General features: G+C 41.7%; 1 protein-coding gene and 1 non-coding gene across 2 annotated transcripts in view; both read right to left on the minus strand.

Moving 5' to 3' along the window:
- PDXDC1 (pyridoxal dependent decarboxylase domain containing 1) overlaps positions 1-18,938 on the minus strand; it is a 50,459-nt gene that overhangs the window by 25,088 nt on the left and 6,433 nt on the right. Inside the window, 6 exon segments of the mRNA XM_030301663.1 lie at positions 691-759; positions 3,443-3,632; positions 4,891-5,037; positions 7,037-7,117; positions 9,077-9,142; positions 9,674-9,747. Of these exon segments, the coding sequence (XP_030157523.1) occupies positions 691-759; positions 3,443-3,632; positions 4,891-5,037; positions 7,037-7,117; positions 9,077-9,142; positions 9,674-9,747 (627 nt within the window).
- On the minus strand, positions 6,443-6,512 carry LOC115504640. The gene has a single exon (XR_003965744.1). It is a non-coding gene; the product is annotated as a small nucleolar RNA SNORD45 (small nucleolar RNA).

Consider the following 18,938-nt stretch of genomic DNA (forward strand, 5'->3'; position numbering starts at 1 on the left):
TATCTAATCAGGGAGATGAAAATCAAACAGTTTCCCTTGAAGACTAACTACAAAAAACAGTTAAATGAGATTAAAGTCAAAAACTGTATACATACAGGATGAATGTTTCTCTAGTTTTAAACACTAAGGTTTAAAGAAAATGTTCTCTCAAGTCCCCATTTGTACCCAAAAATCTATCTTCGATGTTACTCACTGATGTATCTGAACCAGATAATCAAGGTACCTTGGAAAAAGAAACACAGGACCCTAAAACCTGTCCTTTTGCTTCTGTCTTCAGTATGGGAAGGCCTAAAAATACGCAGAATCCAATTCCAATCCCACATTACAATAAAGAACCTCATCTTCTAAATCTGCCCATTCACAAATCCAGGCAACAGTGACAACCTTTAAAAGGATGAACTTTAGAAGAAATTTATGGCGCTCATCTGGACTCCCATGTTTCTACTTAAATCAGGTGATACAGTAATGACAAGATTCCTGAGGAGGCAGGTGCTCCTGACCTATATGCCATCCAGCCCTCGCGGACTTTCAAACCCAGAAGCATGGATTAAGCAATGGGAAGATACAAGCAATAAACGAATAAACTAATAATTATGTGGAGGCCAGCAAACAGAACCTCAGTTGAAAGGAAGAAGACACCATTTCAAAACACAATTCTGTATTATCTTACAAACCGAAGGGAGAACTCACCATCTGGTGCTGGGATCCAAACATAGTGTTACAGGGCACGCGGCACAGGCAGGGGAAGGGCAAGCCGAGCTGCCAAAGAAACACACAATTCTGTAATCAAGATCCTTGTCACCATCCACTTATGTCCCCTAAAGACTGTGGCACCAAGACAAGTCACAATTACTCTTTTTAAACAATCTCGCTTGTTAGGAATTCCTGATATTATAAATATGTGTTAAAGTATATCTAGAAAGTCAAGCTAAAATTTCTAGCAGCTGAGGTTCTTATAAGAAGACACAGACAAGGGGCGCCTGGGTGGCGCAGTCGGTTTAAGCGTCGACTTCAGCCAGGTCACGATCTCGCGGTCCGTGAGTTCGAGCCCCGCGTCGGGCTCTGGGCTGATGGCTCAGAGCCTGGGCCTGTTTCCGATTCTGTGTCTCCCTCTCTCTCTGCCCCTCCCCGTTCATGCTCTGTCTCTCTCTGTCCCAAAATAAATAAACGTTGAAAAAAAAAATTTTAAAAAGACACAGACAATGTAAAATTCTCTGAGTCAGCTAAATGGGTAACTATCTTTGTTATATTCTAGAATATAACAAAAAATAAAATCACTTTTCCAAACTAAGGAACAACCAAGCTTTGAGCATTCTGGGAGATAATTTAGGATCCTTCCTCTGAGCATTAGTGGTAAATAACACCAGCTAAAGGCATTCAAAGAACAGTATCTTATTTATGGATCCACCCACTCTTAACAAGCAACAAATATGGATTAGCAGATGTACACGTCTTAAAAGGAGTGAAGTCAGTGTTATGAATGGAGATAGTAACTGTCAAATACATTTTATATTCTTTATTTTCAGCTTTGAGGAATTTTGAGGAATTTTGAGGAATTGAGGAATTTTGAGGAATTTTGAGGAATTTTTCAGGAATTTTTAAACAGTTGCAGCATATTGTTCTGTAACTAAGACTTGGTAGCACCATTTAGAGACCAAACATTTAACGAACACTTTATGCACACCTTCTCCCTCCTTAAAAATTCTTCTTTTAAATTATGAGGAAAGGAAACCCAAGTAAAACACACATTAAAAAAAAAAAGAAATTAAAAGTGAAAATGCCCTCCCACCCCATAAGCCAACAATTAGCTACTGTTAGTATAAAACGTTCTAAACATTTTCTAAGTATTCGTATATATTTTTTTAGGAATGAAAAATATACATTTTTTAAAAAAGTAAGCTTTATGGGGTGCCCGGGTGGCTCAGTCGATTAAGCGTCCAACTTTGGCTCAAGTCATGATCTCACGGTTTGTGAGTTTGAGCCCCACGTCGGGTTCTGTGCTGACAGCTCGGAGCCTGGAGCCTGTTTTGGATTCTGTGTCTCCCTTGCTCTCTGCCCCTCCCCCACTCGCACTCTGTCTCTCTCTCTCTCTCAAAAATAAACATTAAAAAAAAGTAAAAATAAAAAGTGAAGTAAGCTCAATGCCCAACATGCGGCCCGAACTCACAACCTCAAGATGAAAAGTCAGTTGCGTGCCCTTCTGACTGAGTCAGCCAGGCGCACCCCTGCCCCCCATACAGCTTTTGAAGACGGGACTGCTGGGACAAGGCAGCTGTGGGTCTAGAAGAACCTGGCCTGTAGTAGGTACTCAGTAAGTAATTTGTTCCAGGTTTCTGTAAGGACACTGTAAATCTCTCCATTCTGTACACACTCAAAAAGAAGATGTCATTTCCTGCTGCCAGTGACCACAGCTCAAAATCAGCTGAAGTCCCTGAGTTTCCCCCACCGATCTCCACAGGACTCCTTCATCTTACAAAAGATAAACCCTCACAGGGCCCCTGGCGGCTCAGTTGGTTAAGCGTCTGACCCTTGATTTCCGCTCAGGTCACGATCTTATGGTCCGTGGGTTTGAGCCCTGGTTGGGCTCCATGCTGACAGCGCTGAGCCTGCTTTGAATTCTTTCTCTCACCCTCTCTCTCTGCCCTTCCTCCGCTTACCCTGTCCTGTGCTCGCTCTCTCTCTCACTCTCTCAATAAAAGAACAAAACAAAAAACACCCAAAAACAAAACTAAAACATTCTCGGCCAAGAGGCTGAATGTTTTTTTTTATAGCCCCCTAACTGGGTACATGTCAATGAGCGTAATGACGTCCCATGAGCGTCAAAAATGGTAATGCTCTTTGATCTAGTAATTCTAGACAGACTCTGAAAATCTATCTAAGGAATATAATCTAGAAAGTACTTTCTAAATATAGAAATTTCTAAATAAAGAAAAAGCTATATGCATAAAAAAGTCCCTAACACTATGCAAAGAGCACTTCCTGAAAATGGTCACAGAAAACAAAAGAATGCAAATGCTCTAACTGTCCAAAGGGAAACAGTCGGCTAAAACACTATACAGTGACTTGAACGACTATTATGAAGATATTAAAAATAAACTGTACTTTGAAGAACTGTTAAACAGGATATGCACCTGTTATAACACTAAGTGAAAAAGCCAAACATAACCTTGTAGAAACACATCCACACACCCTCTGATTAAAATCTGGGGAAGAAAAATGTTAACTGTGGTTGCCTTTGGGCAACTAAGCAATACACACACGTACACACCTCTGAAAATTCATTAATATCTATTTACGTATTTTCTTATATTGCCAAACAAGCATATTGTTTCTTTTCAAATGAAAAGAACCACGGCTAAAGAAATGGGCCTATGCACTTTATAAAGTTCCAGAACAGAGAGGAACACCATTTCTTTCACATGTCCACCTTACCCCGTATTACCTGGTTACAAAGGTACTGGCCCAGGCCAGGCCTAGCAGCAGCACTAAGGTATATAACAGGCTTCTTGTTATACAGCACGTTGAAGCCGTCCACTACGAAGTCTTCGTAACAAGAGTGAAGAGCAAGCCTACAGATCTTTGCCAGTCCTTCCCTTTCCTCTTCGTGGAAATAAGCGCAGCCATTTTCATACCTGTGAAGAGAGAGCCATCTCTCGGTGTGTTCTTGTCTCTGGTAAGAGACAGTTTTACATCCTCATTTTAGTCTTGGGAGTAATTCTTTTCTTAGTCTAGGAATTTTCACCTAGAGCACCCAAAGGAGATAGGGATCGCCCTCATCCTAGATAGCTAACCACACCTTAACAGCTGGAGGTTATAAAGAATGGAGGCAATCACCCTTTGTCCATACTCCAAAAAGAGCAGAAACTATGAAAAAAGCAGCAGAGAATAGGAGTCCCTTTGATACAAAAAGGCCAGAGATCACGGTTTCAGCTACTCTACAAGAAGGCCAGCACTGGATAACGCAGGCAAGGTCCTCAGCAGTTTCAGTCCAAAGACATTCCAAGTAAAGAAAAAGGTGAAAGCTGCTAGTCAGCCTAACTTTTGCTTTTACTATTGTCTGCCTGGGGCAAATTACTCTTCTCCATCTTCCAGAAAAGTAAGGAGAGAGAATTTCAATTACGGGTGGCAGATTTTTATTAGAAGAAAATCTCTCCTTTGCGATTCAGTTAGGCAAACTTAAACTCTTGCTTGGCCAAGCTGTTTTCCAACATCTGAAAGGGAGTCTGTCAAGTTAAATTTTCCAGTGTTAGGCAAACATTCCTTTTCCTTAAGAGCAACAGCACAGTGGCACCTGGGTGGCTCAGTCGGTTAAGCACCCGACTTCGGCTCAGGTCGTGATCTCACGGCTTGTGAGGTTCAAGCCCCACTTTGGATCCTCTGTCTCCCTCTTTCTGCCCGTTCCCCCTCTCCCTTCTCCCCTCCAAAAATAAACAAACATTAAAAAAAAAAAGTAACAGCATAAGCCCCAAAATACCACTGGTCCTGTGTCTTCTACTGAATCCTTACGTGCTATAACTCCTTAATAATGCCAACATTATCACAGCATAAAGCATGATATTTCGCACAGCATAAAGCATTCAATTTCGTAACACATACTCAACTTCCTTATGGCAGCATTTTCCTTCTACTAAAGGAGAAGCTAATCCTTTGATTAAAAATACCTGCGACCACTTTCCTGCCCTTTAGTTCTTTCACTCATTTATTCCTCCTAACTACGCCATGAAACAGATACTGACGTTACCCCCATTGACCAGCTGGGGAAACTGAGGCACATAGATTTTTTTTTTTTTTTAAATGCAAGCCTTCCAAGAGGGAGGGGAAAAGGCCTACATGAACTCAGGCAGCAGAGCTCCAGGAAACAGTCTGTACCCAACTCATATATGTCCTTACCTGAAAATCCTGCACAGCCACAAAGTAGTGTCTGATAGTATCCTAGTTGTGAGTTTTCTGAGCTTCTCTTTGTCCAGAGTTGAAATATAAGCTCCCAGACTATGCCCCAACAAAGCTATATGACCTTGTTCTCCAATATTCTGGATTCTGTTAATCAAAATCATTATATTAAAGTGTTAGTCAAATACGAATAAAGGAGTAAGACAAACCTAGAGATATGGCATTTCTACAGAAATCTGTCAGACTTGAAATCCACCTAATGGCCTAGAAGGCAGAAATCCAGATAAGTTCAGAAAATTCAATGCGTAAAAAGTAATGATGATCTAAGGAAGATTTTACTGAATATCTACTACATATACAAACTGTGAATAGTTTTATCCCCCATTTTTTAAAACAGCAAATGCCTGCTATAAGAACTATGGCGTGTAGAGCTGAGACAAAATGTGCAGAAATTAATTTTTTTAAAGAATCATTAGGGGCGCCTGGGTGGCGCAGTCGGTTAAGCGTCCGACTTCAGCCAGGTCACGATCTCGCGGTCCGTGAGTTCGAGCCCCGCATCAGGCTCTGGGCTGATGGCTCAGAGCCTGGAGCCTGTTTCCGATTCTGTGTCTCCCTCTCTCTCTGCCCCTCCCCCCGTTCATGCTCTGTCTCTCTCTGTCCCAAAAATAAAAAAAAAAAAAAAAAAAGAATCATTAGATGAAGTCAATTCCCTGCATTCAACAGCTACTTAAAACAGTACAGCAAATTCAAGGGAACCAGGTATGTTTTATGTATCATTAAAATGGATGGAATACCGTCCCTTATAAAAAGTAACTGTAAATCAGTAAGAAAAAGACCAAAAAATTAGACAGGATACTGGGCAAAGGAGATAGTTCATAGCAAAGGAAATATAAATGGTTTTTAAAACATATAAAAAAGCCACTTAACCTGATTCATGAGAAAAATGCAAACTGAAATTATGCTGAAATACCATTTCTCACCTTGCAGACTGGCAATGGTCCTTAAGTCTACAAACAGCCTTGCAGGCAAAGGTGTGGGGAAAGAGCTATTCTCACGTACTGCTGGTGGGACTGTAACCTGGCCTAATTCCACGGAGGGACACTCGGCAGGAGCTATCCAAATTACAGACACACAGCCTACCTGGCCCAGAAATCCCACTTTCAGGACTTTCATCTCCAGAAACACTTGCTGGTATGATAAAGGACACACGTACAAAGTCACCGGCCGCAGCAACGTTTGCAACAGGGAACATGAACAGGCGACTAGTTACATAAAACACCGTTCACTCATCCAAAGTAAAACGAAGCAGCTCTTCCAGGAGAGTGCTCCTTGGGCACTGATATACAGTGAACCCCGAGACATAGATGACGAAAGCAAGGTGCACAACACCAAACGGCGTTTACGTCCTGGAGGGAGTGCAGACACTCGGCTTGTGTATACGTACACACAGAGTATCTCTGAAGAGTACACAAGAAGCTGGCAAGGCCGCTGTCTCTAAGGAGAACAAGAAGCTGGGGAGGAAGAGTACGAAGGAAATACCCCCTTTTCATTCAAGGTCACTGTCATTTTAGAATTTACATCAACTCTGGATTCGGCTAATACGTGCCGTCACATCGCTGACTGAAAACTGCCTTTCTGTACTCTTTGTAGCTTCTGATATTTGAAAAAGGAGAATGACTTACTCCAGAAAAAATTAAATTTAAAACAATTAAACATGAAACTAAATAGGGAGCTAAGCTAGATGAAAAAAAATAAACGGAGGTTTCACAGACGACAGGGCCCTGCCACCAACAGATTGAGCTGTGGCACCTGTTAGCGGTCAGGAGCCGCAGCACATCAGCAGAAGCAACCGGAAGCAGACACGCACACAGCAGTTATTCTCTGGTCCCTCCGCCAGCCCCTCTCTGGGAAACGATGCCATATAAGCTACAGGATTTCGTTTTCATAAATGCCTTCCTTTTACGAAATATGTTACCCAACATATATTAAATGTCTCGCTGAGAAGAGAAAAAACGGACATCGTTTTAATATCACGTGTGACTGTGAATGAAGCACAGCTATTTCAGCAACTGGTCAGAACGCAGTCACTACCAAAGTCAAGGTCACATATACTTTCAGAGAGAAGCTGCCAACTGGTGTCCGTTACCGGGGGCTCTGGGACTCCTCCTCTTCCTCTCCGTGCATCAGATTCTGAACGAGCTGGAGGATGCTCACCATATCCTGTCCACTGCAGAATCAAAAGAGAGTTGACAGACAGGGGGAAACAGCTCACATCCCCACCACTCTATTTCCTTCATTTAAACAAGCTGTGGCAAGTTGTGTTTTCTGTTTTGTTTTTTAATTGAGGAGCTAGAGGAGAAAGAACGTGTTTGAGATACAGGACACAGCTTTTAAAAACAAACCTCTTATTAACTGAATTCCCAATATAACCAGGTATTTAAGTCTTCTATCCAAATGGGAGACTGAGTTCTCAAAATTTCACCAGGATTGCGTTAGCAATATTTGTCTACCTGTTCATTCGAATCCAAGAAGAGTATTTAAAAAGCATGTTATAGGAACCAAAATAGTCCTTTTGAGATGCTGGAAGGTCACAAAAGCAGCAGCCATACTCCAATGCCACTGGTATGGCTAGTTTTCTTCCACGCAGGAGTCCTGTCTGTTCTAACCAACTGAAACATGTAACGCGAACATCATTTATTACCTCTTCCTCAAGCAGGGAAACTAGAGATCTGAGATCTGCTTACGGTATAAACAGGTTTACTTCCCAGATATGACATTAAGTGCTTATTATGTGACTGTCTGAAAACTAATGCGAAGAACGTCAATGGCTAAAGCAGTAAAGCAATGGCAAGGCGACTTGCAGTAACTCTAACGAAAAGACATTATCATTCCATTAATGGGACTGGACCAATCAGTGAGAACTAATACCAAGTTCTCTTTTTCAAAAGCACCGCCAAAACAAGGCCAAAACCAAGGTGCTGACCCTCATGTGACAGGGGCTCTGGTCCTTGGACACTGTGTGGGGAGTGGGGGCCCACCAAGTGACCTTGAGCAAGCCGTTGAACTCCCTCAGACCCTACATTATGGAACCGTGAGGATGCAATCAGTGGATGAAAAACGTTTAATGCTGTGCCTAGCCAAGCGCTATCTCAGACGTTGGCATTATTATATTAAGTGTGAAAGCTCCTGACCTGTTGCTTTAATGCCCTCCCATTTGGAGCATTACAGATGTTCTTGGTAGTATCTCTTCTAGGGAAACTTCTGTGGGCTTAATAGAACACTTTCATTCCCATCCACAGCTCTGGGTGGAGAGGACTGACAGGATTTGGCTCCCACTCTCAGCTGCAGAACCTACCTTACAGCTAGAGGGCTTCAAATCGGCACCATTCAGGCAACCCACAGGAGCGCCTGTCTCAAAATATTAGTACCTGGGTGTGTCAGATATGACACCTAATGACACATTGTGTCTTTCCTCCAAACTTTCCTTTTGCAACCTCGTATATATTCATACTCAGGTCAAAGGACAATTTAAGGGAGTTGTACTGTTTACCTATGTGCAGTTTCCTGGTTATAAAACAACAGAAGAAACAAGCTTGTTTGAGGGAAGCGGGGCTGGGACTTTAAGTCCACACTGAGTGCTAACATCCTGTGAAAATTCTAGTTACACGGCTACTTATTTTTCCTGTTATTTTCCCTGCTAGCTTAAACCACACACGCTTGACAGATTGGTTTTAGTTGCCAAAAAAAGAAATCACTCTGCCAACAAATGATCAAAGTTGACATTTTCATTTTACTTTATTATACAAATAATAAATCTTATCAAATTAAAGTATCTCTCACCACAAAGCTCAGTCTACTGAATAGATAATGGGTTTCAAGGAGGAACTAAGTATGGTAGTCGAGTTATAGTTACAAACTTGTGCATTCACTTTTGAGTCATGAGGTTGTTAATTCTGAATGGGAAATTAAATTAAATTAGATCCTGAATGGGAAAGGGGAAGAAGCAGGTAGATTTCTCACCAACCAACCAATGGCAGTCTGTTTTCCTGGTGTTACACTGCACAGGACGCTCAATTTGCTCTGTGCTTATCACAACTAAAATTATAAACGAACAATGGTTTGTAAAATCTTGGTTTAAAGAAAACACATACCCTAACTAAAAGTAGGCACCTTCACTGCCACCTACCTGCCTTGGAGTGGCCCCGGAATATCTCCTGATACCAGCTTCTTTCCATTTTCCTCCTCTGTTCTTCTAATTTAAAGGAAATAAAAAACGATGTCACCAAATTGCTAACATCTGAACAGGCCAACAGGTGACAATGCTGCCTGTAACCTCTTGGTAACTGATACAGGATTTGAAACACACTTATCACATCTCTTCTCCTACCCCTATCACCCTAGCCCCCAGTTGGGGGTACAGGCCGAATCTCAGGAAAAGAACATGAAAAAAAATGACACTTTTTAACCCATTTCTTGGTTAGCCGATGCCCTCTAGGATATAAATATACAGTAAAAAGTATTTATAGATTCAAATCAATATATTAAGTAAATGAAACTCTTAAGAGGCAGAACTGAAAATGCTAAGTCCTGCCCCTCAATTTCAAAATCCTTTCATTACAAAGTACCTTCTACCCAAGACGAACACCGTCTTTCCAGTCAGGTGAAGCTCAACTACGCGTGACATTCTGAAACCGAGAGGAGTTTTTGCCGGCAGGAAACCAGTGCCACCAGCTTCACAACAGGCTGAGCACGTTTCCTAGGGTCAATGACGCCCCACGCTCACCTCTGACTGTGCTCCAACATCTTCATGGCCTCCTTCAAGTTCTTCCCCATCTCAGCCAGTGTAGGGTCTGCTATCTGGCGAAGTCAAAAAAAGGTTAAAACCGGGATAATCCTGTATTATTTCTGCAACATAATCCATGCAGAAAAATTAAATTCAAGTCCATTTTCTTCTGGATTTAATATAAAACACACAGATTTACTGTAAAGTACATGTGATTAAAAAATTCCAAAGTACGGGGCGCCCGGGTGGCTCAGTCGGTGAAGCATCCGACTCTTGATTTTGGCTCAGGTCATGATCTCACAGTTCATGGGTTCTAGCCCTGCTTGGGATCCTCTCGCTCTGCCCCCCCCCCAAAAAAATAAATAAAACAAATCTTAAAAAAAATAAATTCCAAAGTCCAAACATAACATTAAAAAGTCCACTCCCTAAGGGATGCCACTCAAGTTTGACATGTATCTTTCCAAGTTCTCACCTAACTCATATGTACTGCTGCAACTTGCTTTTACTTTACAGTGAATATGGTTCCATATCAGTGGTATATCCACCTCATTCCTAGTAATAACACCATATTCCACTCTATGGATTACAATCACTTAACTGGTAGTGAATTAACGTTAGGTTATTCCAGTTTTACACTTAGAAGCGAGGTCCAGAAAAGTCTGTACAGTATGCTACTTGTTTTACTGTTGTAGTAAGCTGAAAAATGCCCCTCCCCCCCCCCCCCGAAGATATTCACATTGTAATCCCTGGGACTTGTGAATGTTACCTTATGTGGCAGAGTCTTTACAGGAGTGATTAAGTTGAGGATCTTGAGATAGTAAGATTACCCAGTATTTGTCCAGGTGAGCTCTAAATGCAGTCACACATACGCAGACGAGAGAAGTAGAGGGAGACTACATAACACACACACGCACGCACGCACGCATGCACGAAGGCTGTGCGAAGACAGAGCAGAGGGAGATTTGAGGTGCTGGCCTCAAAAATTGGAGTGATGGGGCCACAAACCAAGGAATCAGGGCTGGCTGGCAACATACTGGCTCAAGAAGGGGAGGGACTCTCCCCAAGAACCTCTGGAGGGAGTGCAGCCCTTGCCAACACCTTGATTTCAGCCCAGTGATACAGCTTTCAAACTTCTGGCCTCCAGGACTGTGGGAAAATACATTTATGTTGTCCTAAGCCACCCGGTTTGTGCTCATTTGTCAGAGTAGCCACAGGAAATAAATACTCTCAGAAATCTGGGAGTGATTCCATACACTCTGGAAGCTTACCCAGCTGGTCATAGTGACTGCCTCCAGAGAAGGGAGCTTCTGGAAGGACAGCCATCATTGTATCAGGAGTCTTTTCAGCTCATTTCCTTTTGATTTTTTGAAATAACATTTTTTAAATGTTCATTTATTTTGAGAGAGAGAGAGAGAGAGAGAGAGAGAGAGAGGGAGGGAGGGAGAGAGATGCGCAGGGAGAGAGGCAGAGAGAGAATCCCAAGCAGGTTCCACACTGTCAGTGTAGAGCTCAATGGGGGGCTTGATCCCACGAACCTGTGAGATCATCTCACGGGTTCATGGGATCATGACCTGAGCCAAAATCAACAGTAGGGTGCCCCTTTATGTTCTTTTTGGATTTATTACCAAGTGTCCTACTATCTCACATTCAAAAAATAAATTTAAAAATATTTTTCAATTTTTTTAAGGTTTAGTTTTGAGAGAGACAGAGACAGAACATGAGCAGGTCAGGGGCAGAGAGAGAGAGGAAAACACAGAATCTGAAGCAGGCTCCAGGCTCCGAGCTGTCAGCAGAGTCCAACGTGGGGCTTGAACCCACAAGCGGTGAGATCATGCCCTGAGCCGAAGCTGGACGCTCAACCAACTGAGCGACCTAGGCACCTCTAAATAAAAAATTTCTTAAATCTTACAAAATTAAACACACCAACTCATTTTCTTTTCTTTTTTCTTAATCTCCCTAGCAATCTTAAAGCAGACAAATTCGTTGTCTTGAATGTCTATATGAGTTGGGTTATAAACAGTTACAGAGGCTCTCTTCTGTTCCCCTCTTACTCAAGTGTATGTCAAGTGTATTTATGCTCTGTTCTCTTCGTATTTCCTACTGCACCTAATATTATACGGAGTAAATGTACAGTAGGTTGTATTACAGTTAGTATTGCAGTATCTCCTCAAAATTGTTTTTAAGAAATTCTACTCAGGGGCACCTGGGTGGCTCAGTTGGTTGAGCGTCTGACTTCAGCTCAGGTCATGACCTCGCAGTCTGTGGGTTCGAGCCCCACATCGGGCTCTGTGCTGACAGCTCAGAGCCTGGAGCCTGCCTCGGATTCTGTGTCTCCTCTCTCTGCCCCTCCCCCACTCATGCTCTGTCTCTCAAAATAAACATTAAAAAATATATTTAAAAAAAGAAATTATACTCAGTCTATCAATGTAAGTATAGAAAATGTTCATTCTAGAAGAGACCTTAGGGATGTGGTCCAGGGATTCTCCACTTGTGTTCTTCTGAGTCTTAGAACTCTTGGGAAGAACTCTGGAAAAGCGCAGATGGGTAGGCAGGTGGGGCTTTCAGCTCCCAACCCTCCATTAAGGAGATCAGATCCGTTTCATAACAATAAGAAGAAAATTAATGAAAAGAAAGCAAAGAAAGTATAACATGTAAAGGTCCGGTCTGCCATTTTATAAGTGAGGACTAAGACTCAGAGAGGTGAAGCAAGTGGCCTAAGGTCACAGAGCTAACAGATGGTGCAGTGGTGCCAGACCCTGGGTTTCCTGGCTCCTTTTCTATTACATCACAGTGACTCCCAAAAGGGATTACAAAAATAAGCATGTAGCCATGTCCAATATGATTTTTACACAAGACAGAAAAATCATTCTAAAAATGGTGTTTACAATCAACTCCACAATTTAAATGTAACCATGAGATGGGTTAGAATGCCATCTAAAATGGTCTCAGTGTTCTCAGTTAATGATCATGAGTGGGATACGAGGAACAGATAATGGTCCAGAGAATTTATCTTAACTCCTCAGTCTACGGCCACGTTCCTTATTATTCTCACCTCCTGTGACACTCCAGTGTGTCCCCAATCATTTGGCCAAAGGAAAAGACAAACAGTTTTGCTTGATCAACCACACCTCGATGTTTCATGCTTTTAACACTTGCCATGTCTGAAATGCCTTTCTGCCTTTTCTCTCTCCAGCTATTAAATCACAATTCAGTACTTCCAAGAAACTTTTATGGATAAATCCATTTCACTCTCTCATATTCTCTTTAGAGATATCAATACGGGGCACCTGGGTGGCTCAGTCAATTGAGTGTCTGACTCTTGATTTCTGCTCAGGTCAATCCCAGGGTCATGGGACTGAGCCCCACATCAGGGTCCATGCTCAGCATGGGATTCTCTCTCTTCCTCCCTTTGCCTCCTCCCCTGCTTGTGCATGCTTTCTTAAATAAAAAAAAAAAAAAAGATATCAATCCCATTTTTTCTAGGCCAAATAATCTGAACCTGTTGCTTGACAAACACAATTGTATTTATTTATGGGGACAGTGGAACACAACCCTTGAAACTGGGGCCATTCTAACATGCAATTGCTGCTTATGATTCCTTACATCCTCTACTGCGACTTGTTTTAGAGATGATCCTTCCAGTACAGATATTTTCTCCAATTAGATGATAAGCTTCCTGAAGGCAGTGATTCAGACTCTTACTAATTTTGATTGCTTTTGTAGGACAAAAGGTCTCCAGTCAGCTTCATTCTCGGACTGTCATGTTACCTCTGAAACCCCTTAGGAAGCCACAGCATAAAGGGCATCAACATACAGGCTCTAAGGGCAACACAGCTAATGTTCCTATAGGATTGGAACACATTTTTCAGTTAAGAGTAGACAAAATAGTTGACTTAGTTTAGAATTCACTACTTATGAACAATATTTATTTTAAACACAGAAGTCACATGGGATAGTGAGATGTTTACACGGTGAAAGGTGGGGGGAAATGCAGCTTCACGCTCTCCCGTGTGAGTCTTTCTCTGCACAGAGCACATGCTCATTGAGAGGACTGGCTTGCATTTATTTATTTTAATATAATTTCTTGTCATTGGTTTCCATACAACACCCAGGGCTCATCCCAACAGGTGCCCTCCCCGATGAGCATCACCCACTTTCCCCTCTCCCCCACCCCCATCATCCCTCAGTTTGTTCTCAGTATTTAAGAGTCTCTTATGGTTTGTTTCCTACCCTCTCTGTAACTTCCCCTCCCCCTTGGTCTTCTGTTAAGTTTCTCCAGATCCACATATGAGTGAAAACACATGGTATCTGCCTTTCTCTGCCTGGCTTATTTCACTCAGCATAATACCCTCCAGTTCCATCCATGTTGCTGCAAATGGCAGGATTGCATTCTTTCTCATTGCCAAGTAGTATTCCATTGAATATATAAACCACATCTTCTGTATCCATTCGTCAGTTGATGGGACATTTAGGCTCTTTCCATAATTTGGCTATTGTTGAAAGTGCTGCTATAAACATTGGGGCGTATGGGCCCCTATGCATCAGCACTCCTGTATCCCTTGGAAAATTCCTAGTAGTGCCATTGCTGGGTCGTAGGGTAGTTCTATTTTTAATTTTTTGAGGAATCTCCATGCTGTTTTCCAGAGAGGCTGTACCAGTTTGCATTGCCACCAACAGTGCAAGAGGGTTCCTGTTTCTCCACACCCTCACCAGCATCTATAGTCCCAATTTGTTCATTTTAGCCACTCTGACAGGCGTGAGGTGGTTATCTCAGCGTGGTTTTGATTTGTAGTCCCCTGATGAGGAGCGATGTTGAGCATCTTTTCATGTGTCTGTTGGCCATCGGGATGTCTTCTTTGGCAAAGTGTCTATTCATGTTTTCTGCCCATTTCTTCACTGGATTATTTGTTTTTCAGGTGTAGAATTTGGTGAGCTTTTTATAGATTTTGGATACTAGCCCTTTATCCAATATGTCACTTACAAATATCTTTTCCCATTCCGTCGGTTGCCTTTTAGTTTTGTTCATTGTTTCCTTTGCAGTGCAGAAGCTTTCTACCTTGATGAGGTCCCAATAGTTCATTTTTGCTCTTAATTCCCTTGAGGCATGGCTTACATTTAAATTGTTCTGGCTTCTCCTCTCTTTTAGGAAGTGAAGTTGGGGGTGGAGGAGGTGGCGAGAAGTGGGTGGGTCAAAAACATAGTAATGCTCCAGTAAATTAAATGTGAATATGTGACCCCAATTCCACAAACCCTCATGTGCTTGTTGTGTTAACTAGATAATCCAAAACACAAAATGTTAGCCAGATGCAGGATAATATTACGCTCTGTCAGGCAAGGAATGCTCTGAGAAAAACATGTATTTGTTAACTGGTCCCTTAAAACTAAAAACCATGCCTCCATACGCTTCTAGTGAGAGCAGCCATGGTTATCTTACTAACATTTCACACCCTCAAGACCTATTACGGTGCCAGACGCGGCAGTTGGGTGGTAAATGTTAATAAACAACAGCAAGGCATCAGACAGACACAAACCTACGTGAGAGAAACACTGAGTTGTATAAAAATATTTATTATTTGGCATCTGGATGGAGATTGTTTCAGGATCTGGAGAGAGGGAAAAGATAGCATTCTGTGTAAAGTTCCTAGGAAGAATTTCCTTTTTTTTTTTTTTTTTTTTTTTTTTTAATTCCTTAGTCCCAAGCACAGGGTCTAGCACAGAAAAAGGGCTCAATAAGATCTGTGGTCCTTAATAATTACTAACAGTTAACAGACTGCTTACTATATTCCAGGCATTATGCTAACTTACCACTCTAAATGCATCACTTCTTGACTAACCCAGAGGCACAGATCATATGCTTTAGGGCCTGTACTATCCCAGAACCAGCACTCTTAACCACTAGGCAATACTACCTCTCAATTTTATCAACTAAGTAAACAAACCAACTCACACTTGGAGAAAGCCTTGACCTCAAAAGTCATAATTAGAGCTAAGGCCTCTTAAGGCATCTTAAAGATAGATGATCCTTGTGTGATTAATGTTTTCACCTAGATAAAAAGTCTATCAGAAGGCTCTCCCTATTGGTAAGATTTCACAGTCTCAACGACATGACCCAAAACTCAGCATCCAAACCAGGGCATTTTCAAGAGTGAAAGGAAGCACTATAAGCAATTAAGCCATGACAACAGGTATGATGAGCTGAGACAGTCCGGGCAAACCAGGCCTTCACTAAAACGTTCACCAAAATGCTCACACCATCGCTCCACATAGTGGAGCCCACGCAAATGTTTGTGGCCATGGCTGTTTGAGTTATAAGGTAAAATCAAAGACAACATATAATTTGCAAGTAGTGCCCCTGAAGTGCAGATATTGGGACAACAGGTTTCTTTGCCTGCCTCTAAACACACCTGAATACATTCTCCCTCATTTAAATCTTGGGTCAAGTGACTTGACTAAAAATCTTTTCCCAGAAGTTGTTTCCAGAAACAACTGGAAAAAGGTCCCTCTGTTAATAAAATCACCAAGAGATTCCAATCATCTCTTTTGAAGCCAGGGGTCTTTAGTCTGCTTCCTTTCCATTGTCTTTCCTTCTGACCTTAAGAGACAGTCCAGGTAACAACAGCACATATGAATGTAGTGTTTTAAGATGCTTTTCCAGGGACGCCTGGGTGGCTCAGTCAGTTGAGTGTCCAACTTCGGCTCAGGTCATGATCTCACGGTCTGTGGGTTCGAGCCCCGTGTCGGGCTCTGTACTGACGGCTCAGAGCCTGGAGCCTGCTTCGGATGCTGTGTCTCCCTCTCTCTCACTTTGTCTCACTGTCTCTCAAATATAAATGTAAAAAAAAAAAATGCTTTTCTAGGAAAGGGAGTGGTGGCCAACTCAGACATCTGAGCTTGGACTCGTACAGTCTCCTCTCACTCTGGGTCGCTCAGCCTTAGACGCTCGCAGCAGTCCTACTATTAAAAAAGCAAACCAAAACAGAGCAACGAAGCATTTACAGAGCGTGCATACCTAATCATGAAACCTAAATACTCATCACTGAGGATTCAGAGACAGCTATTAGACTGCTAGTCAGTAGCCTGTACATTTATGAATTACATTTCTGCTACGGCTGATTCTGCTGTGTAATGAAGTGGGTTCATTATTTTTGCTTCAATTATATCGAACCTAGATGCGTGGTAGGGCTTAATGCAATTTCAAGGCTCCTAAGAAGAACCACTCAATTGTTTGTATGGTGATTGTCACGGAAGTGAAACAGCTCATTGTGTAAAACGGGACCCACCGTTCATCATTTTAGAAGCATTTTTGAGAGCCATTTTTATACTAGGTGATTTTCATCACTTTCAGTCAGTGTGAAGTATTAAAATATCCTGTCACTATCAGAAGAAGAAATAACACACTTGTAATGTTCACAAATATCGCCAATTGAAGCTCTCACAACTTAAACGTTAAAGGAAAAATGTCAAGAGTCAAATGCAAGATAAAACAGTAAAGGAAGTCGGGGAGTAATTCTTGAGTTTTCAAAAAGCTAGTAGGAAATTCTAAATTCATCTGGAATAGGGCTGCACGGGTTAATGAAAAAAAATCACTTATTTTTGCTTTTGGCTAGAATTCTATCAAGTCAGTATGAAGTAGCACTGGTACTATTCCTACCCTTACTTGGAATACATTCTATTTATCATTTTGTTCGATCTCATTTTTCAACAACTTCTGGTCATGACCTGAGACACTGATTTGACACCCCACCTGCAGGATGCAACGTGCTGTATGGATGTTGGCAATTACAATCAATCAGATAAACAATCGTTTGTTAATAAAGATTACTTACTATAAAGTTGTTTATAACAACCTTTCGAAAGTAAAAACTGCAGTAGAAAAATAATAATCTTAGGGCATAAAATTTGGGAACTATTGCTCTACAGTCAGTTTTAAAATGTTCTCAGCTTTCAGGGTTCTTGGGTGGCTCAGTTGGTTAAGCTTCCGACTCTTGGTTTTGGTTCAGGTCATGATCTCACAGTTTAGTGAGTTTGAGCCCCGCACTGGGCTCTGAGCTGGCAGTGCAGAGCCGGCTTGGGATTCTCTCTCTCCCTCTCTCTCTGCCCCATCCCCTACTCATGTCTCTCTCAAAATAAATAAATAGACTTAAAAAAAAATTTGTTTTAATGTTCTCAGCTTTCAAGCATGCTTTAACAAGCTCTTGTATACACTTCCTTTAGTTGAACCAAGTGTGACACCAAAATTATATCTTTATTTTCATGTGAATTAGGGGAAAAAATAAGACCTCAAACTGAATTCACAGACCCCACTGCTTAGCAAAATCTAAGTTAAAAATAAAGTGGGGACAGATTATGCGAACAAAAAACAGATCTGGGATCCACTGTAAAGAGGCACAAGGGAACTTCTCAGGGAGATGCAAATGTCCTGTATCTTGATGATGCTGATGGGTTATATCTCGGTATACAACTGCCAAAACTCAAACTGTAGCATTAAAGTGGGTAATTTTACTGCATATAAACTGTCCTTCAATTTAAAAAAGGTAGGTGAGTGGATTTAAACTCAACTTAAAAGAAATAGTAAGCAAATAATAGTGCGAGTGGTATAGTGCAGTGGCAAAATTCAAAAATGGTATATAAATAACTGCTATTTGGGAAACACAGAGCAGCCCCCATAAAGAGGGAAAAAGGCAGTCTAACATATAATTTTAAAACGTATACATCACAACATTCATCAATACAAGTAAACGATACTGTAGTTTCAATAATTTTTTCAGGGGAGGAACATTCATAATCAGAGTTATTAACAAAGAAAAACTGAGGCACACCAGACCACCAGCTGCTCATATTGGACAAAAGACTGTGGCGTCGTCAAATGCCGATTTACAACACACGCGTTAGACATAAAAATCACCACGTTTCTCCAACAGATCACAGCGATCAGAGAAACCTTCAAAATGCTGTGTTTCTTACATACCAACTACTGTGGCCTTCCACATCTTCCTAAACCTTGTTAATCCCAGAGAGTGATAATCGTGCAACTGTCAACTCTCTCGAAATCATTGATTTTCCTCCCCGGTGAAAACAGAAACAGTGCCTGCTACCCAGCACCAGTTCCTCAAGTACCCCAAATGCAGCACATCTCTGAGAAGCACCCAGAACACAGCAGCACCTGCTCCTCTCAGGTCAATGTCAAGAGAAAATGACAGGGATCTTCTGGGAAGTTGATAGAGTGCCCCACAAACCTGGCTTACCTTTTTGTAATCTCAATCTC

Source organism: Lynx canadensis, chromosome E3 (assembly GCF_007474595.2).
Source record: "Lynx canadensis isolate LIC74 chromosome E3, mLynCan4.pri.v2, whole genome shotgun sequence".
In the NCBI taxonomy this organism is placed as follows: Eukaryota; Metazoa; Chordata; class Mammalia; order Carnivora; family Felidae; genus Lynx; species Lynx canadensis.